The 5,000-nt window shown below is 44.2% G+C and overlaps 1 protein-coding gene across 1 annotated transcript in view; it reads right to left on the bottom strand.

The window, feature by feature from the left end:
* LOC123515457 overlaps nt 1-3,794 on the bottom strand; it is a 13,487-nt gene extending 9,693 nt beyond the window's left edge. Inside the window, exon 1 of the mRNA XM_045274040.1 lies at nt 3,578-3,794. Within this exon, the coding sequence (XP_045129975.1) occupies nt 3,578-3,653 (76 nt within the window). The 5' untranslated portion in view covers nt 3,654-3,794. The remainder of the gene's footprint in view (nt 1-3,577) is intronic.
* Nucleotides 3,795-5,000: the final 1,206 nt, after the last annotated feature.

Here is a 5,000-nt window from a genome sequence, read left to right as displayed (position 1 = left end):
ACAGAATAAAATCAGCATTATAGACAAGGGCTATTATTTTTCAATGTTTTGTTCTCTCACCACGACTTTTTCCAGAGGTTACAAAGGTGATAACTCGGGTTTTTCATGGATGTTTGTGTATATTACTTGTAATGCAGAATCGGTGTTAAACTAGAAAGTAAGAAAACAAGGGAAGCTGCAAGAAGTGACCAGGACTGCACGTGGCGATCTCTATAAATCATGTCTATACCTTTTTCCTATGTCTCTTTTGAAACTCCCTGCTGACATCCGGACAATAAGAATGTAAAGGAACACAATAGAATTAACGGTGGTGTGTGAAGGAGCAGGACAAAACAAAAGCAGTACGTGCATGTGTGTGATAGAAGTTCTTGTGTGACTGAACAGGACAGAACATCAGTGCGTGAGTGTGCGTGAGTGGGTGGATGTAGATGTATGACAAAACCGGACGTGAAGGAAAAGAAAGGAAGATGAAAAAAATAATAAATGCCAGACAGCGGATCAGATTATGTGCTGACGCTTTACCATCAAAGTTCACGATGCGTTGAGTCACCGCTGAAACAAGTGAGTCCCACGAGTACCTTCTCACGCACCTCCGTTTTTACTGAAGTTCCTGTGAATCATGCATGACCTTCGCCCGAGTGCCGACTTGTAGCTTGTTACAGCCGGATCACCTTACCGCCTTGCCCTCTCCCCTTCATCAACCTTTTTGTTCTTCTAACTTTATTTCATCTCACCGGATCTTATCTGATTCTAGTTATCTTTTTGTAAGTTGGGTAGAATGACCGTTACTTCTCTTATGCATTTGTTCGTTTTATTTTGTACTTTTATAATTTTATGATCTTTTGTGTGTGGGTACGATGAACACACACACACACACACACACACACACACACACACACACACACACACACACACACACACACACACACACACACACACACACACACACACGCACACACACACTTAATCGTACCTTTCTTCATGCATCAGAACCTTCTATACTTGTACCCACGGCCCTCTCGTATCCGCCCTCACGTATGTACATACCCGCCCGCCAACACATCTGCGCACCACCGCCTAGACAACAACGAATGAAAGGGATAGTAGAGGCGGGATACCTAACGCAGAACTCCCCTTGGCTGGCCTACAGGTAAGAACTTTCACCTGTGCACGAGTATCCACCTTCCTCCACCACTATCCCCACCACCACCACCATCACTATTGTCAACAGCGGGAACAAAAAACAGCTATCAGTGATCTAAAGGGTGTGTGTTAAGATCCTGTCATTCTCAACACACTTTCACTCTTTTCCGGGAGTCAAGTGTCGGGCGTGTAAAGTGGCCTGGTGGTGGGCGGCGGCCTTGGCTTTGACCTGAAGGAGGAGGAGGAGGAGGAGGAGGAGGAGGAGGAGGAGGAGGAGGAGGAGGAGGAGGAGGAGGAGGAGGAGTTTATGTCCCTCTCACTACACCATCGTAGACGCATAAGAATGGCTCTGTTGATTCCTAAACAATACTTATTGTAACTTTCAAGGGTATTTTCTGCATCATTACAAATATTATCTCTAAATGTTACTTGGTCTCATTTCCATTACTTTCAACAGACTTTAATGAATATTATCATGATTTTAAGAGCGTTTCAGTAATTTTTTTTCATATTTTGATACGAATTCAGCATTAAGAGTAAGTAAACAACTCTGATTCATAAACATTACTTGGATAAATCAATACTACTTTTATCAGACTATAGTGAACATTGTCATAGTTTTCAAGAGCATTTCCGTGACTTACATGATAGTCAAACACGCATTCTCCATCATTTGTAACGCGAACACTCATAGGAACCTGACTAATAATCTCCGTGACCTTAGAAACTAGTCCAGATGAGAGAGAGCAGGTCACTTAAGAATACGAACACAAGACTGCTACATGCGGCGAGTTCATTGAGTACCTTGGGCTCATGACAAGTACAAAAGGAGCGTCAGGGCTAAGGGAGGCTGAAAGGTGTGCCATGAACGCTGAGACTCACACAAGAAGACCTTCATGTAGGAACTCGCTGGTCAACGCGTGTGGATACTTGGGATTATCGAGGCAGGCTTGTGTATACGAGTATTACCTGTTTGTGTATAATTTCTCTCTCGTGTTAAATGTGCGAAGTTGAAGGAGACACTAGTCGACGTAAAGATTAAAGGTTACTGTACAGCGAGTCAAATCGAGAGTGAGTGAAATATATGTAGCTTGTATGCCAGAAGAGAAAGGAACTGACTAGAGGAGTAGGAGAAGAGAAATGTTAAAGGGACAAGGATGAGAACGAATAGCAGGAAGAAGATTAGAAGGAAGATGAAGATGATGAGGAGGAATTTTAGAAAAAGGGCGAGGATAAAGAGAGTAAAGAAGAGGAAGAGGAAGCCTAGGAGCAAGACGAGGAGGACAAGGACGAAGATTCAAGGGAGGTGGTTTACGTGACAGGAGACTGAAGATGAGGGATAAAACGAGGAGGAGGAATAGGTTGTTTAAGAGGACGAAGACATGGAGTAAAAGTTAAAGAGAACGAGAACGAGAAAGAAGAGAATAACATTAGAATGAGAACGAGAAAGAATTAGAGGAAGTATATTCGAGAAAGCATGAGACGAGACATGTAGTAGATCGTAAGGTGACTTGAAATGAAGCAAGATTATTATAGTGCCGTCGTTTTCCTCCTCCTCCTCCTCGTAGTCGCTGTATAAGTGAGCTGCGTTGCGTCAGGTTAAGTATATTTTTTCCTAGTCCATTCCAACGCACTACAACCAGAAAACAGAGCTACACGTATCCCTTCTAAGTAATATTTCAAGGAGGGTGGGGGGGACCTGCTGGTGTACGTTTGTGCCTGCTTGTATCTGCTTGTGTGTCACCATCTCCGTCACTTATCACTGTTATCTTTACCTTTTTTAGTATGTTTGTTTTGTTTCTACACCGGAAAATGACTCTGTTGTTGTTTTTCGTCTCGAAGTTTACCCGCTTGTAGCCACCGGCTCTGTGTATGTGTGTGTGTGTGTGTGTGTGCGTGTGTTTGTGTGTGTTAGCCATTCAACCCTGCCTCTTACCATTCTGATATGCATCGCAACACGTTATCACAGAGGACAACACCACGCTGCCAGCCACTTGTCACATATACCGACCTTGGCTCTCTCTCTCTCTCTCTCTCTCTCTCTCTCTCTCTCTCTCTCTCTCTCTCGTCAGGTCGGCGGTAAGGTTAGTGTGGCACCTCAATTCCCAGAATAGAATGCAACATGTAGGATAGCGCTGTCTCTATTACAGCTAAGCGCTATTACATTTACAATACTTAAAGCATGTTATTGCCCTGTGTGTGTGTGTGTGTGTGTGTGTGTGTGTGTGTGTGTGTGTGTGTGTGTGTGTGTGTGTGTATGTGTGTTTGTGTGTGTGTGTGTCTGATTAAGAAACAAATTACGTCTTTGGGTGTTGGCTGAGAATTGCAATTGAATATTAAAGTAGAGAAATTTCCTTATTAATGGAGAGAGAGAGAGAGAGAGAGAGAGAGAGAGAGAGAGAGAGAGAGAGAGAAACACTAAATTACTACTTACTGCTAAAGGGAAAGTAGTACGAAGGGAAGGTCACGGCGCAGGACACACACGCCAGAAGGATCAGTGAGATTCGCATTCTGAAAGGCGGCTGAAGACGGCTCACGACGAACAGTGTCAACAAAACTTCCTCAGCGGTAAACACAACACGCGCGTCTCCTGAGCAGCCAGACGATCCACCTCAGACTTCTTAAGCGTCTTCCAAACAACAACCCGAAGAACGCGCGCTGCCAAGGTTTAAATACCCCAGCCGATAGAAGGCGTGCCGGGAGAGAAAGAGTTGCCGAGTATTCTTTTGAGATAGTGGGACTGTGCGTAAGAAGTCCTTCTCATTTCTCTTCCACCTCTTCGTCTTTTTCGTCTCTCCGTCTCCCTATCCTCTCAAGCTTATCGTGGGTAAGATCAGTGATTCCTTGGGTTAATTTCTTGGTCTTAAGCCCGAACTCGTACTGTGCCTAGTGACTCTTGCTTTTCCTTCCCTTGCCCTCCTTAGCCTTGACTTCTAAGTTTGTGTATGTGTGTGTGTGCGTGTTTAAAGTATCAGATATTAATGATCTTCTTGACCTTGACTGTCTTAAAATCTGTTTCTGGGAGAGAGAGAGAGAGAGAGAGAGAGAGAGAGAGAGAGAGAGAGAGAGAGAGTGTGTGTGTGTGTGTGTGTGTGTGTGTGTGTGTAATTCACCACTACGGTCGCCTGCTGATCATCCAGCCAGTCTTCCCCATTACGGAGCGAGCTCAGAGCTCATAGACCGATCTTCGGTTAAGACTGAGACCACAACACACACTTCACACACCGGGAAAGCGAGGCCACAACCCCTCGAGTTACATCCCGTACCTATTTATTGCTAGGTGAACAGGGGCTACACATTAGGAGGCTTGCCCATTTGCCTCGCCGCGCCCGGGACTCGAACCCGGACCCTCCCGATTGTGAATTGAGCTTGCTAACCACTACCCTACGCGCGAGCGTGCATATGTGTGTGTGTGTGTGTGTGTGTGTGTGTGTGTGTGTGTGTGTGTGTGTGTGCGTGTGCGTGTGATTATGCGTAAACTTAGATAAATGACATTAATTACAAAACATCAGAAAATAGGAGAATGTGAAGGACGAACCAAATAGATTGCAAGAAAGACAGAGATGATGTCATGGGTGATAAACTAAAGGACCAAACATAACATACGAAAAAACGGCACCGCTGACAACCAATTACTCATTCTCACGAGATAAAAGTTAACAGGAGAAATTTAATCAGTCATACTTCAGATTTTTCATTCCAAGCATAAGTCATTGTTATCTGAAGGCCACAAGATTTGTAAAAGTTGTGTAATCGTTCTTCATTTTATCTCAGATTAGCTCATTGTAGTATCGTTCCTCAAACACCGAATGCTGACTCTCTCCCTCTCTCCTTTTACTTTTTTATCTCTGTCCAGC

Source organism: Portunus trituberculatus, chromosome 39, assembly GCF_017591435.1.
Source record: "Portunus trituberculatus isolate SZX2019 chromosome 39, ASM1759143v1, whole genome shotgun sequence".
NCBI lineage: Eukaryota > Metazoa > Arthropoda > Malacostraca > Decapoda > Portunidae > Portunus > Portunus trituberculatus.
The sequence above is the reverse complement of the archived record's forward strand: the minus strand, read 5'-3'. Positions and strand labels throughout refer to the sequence as shown.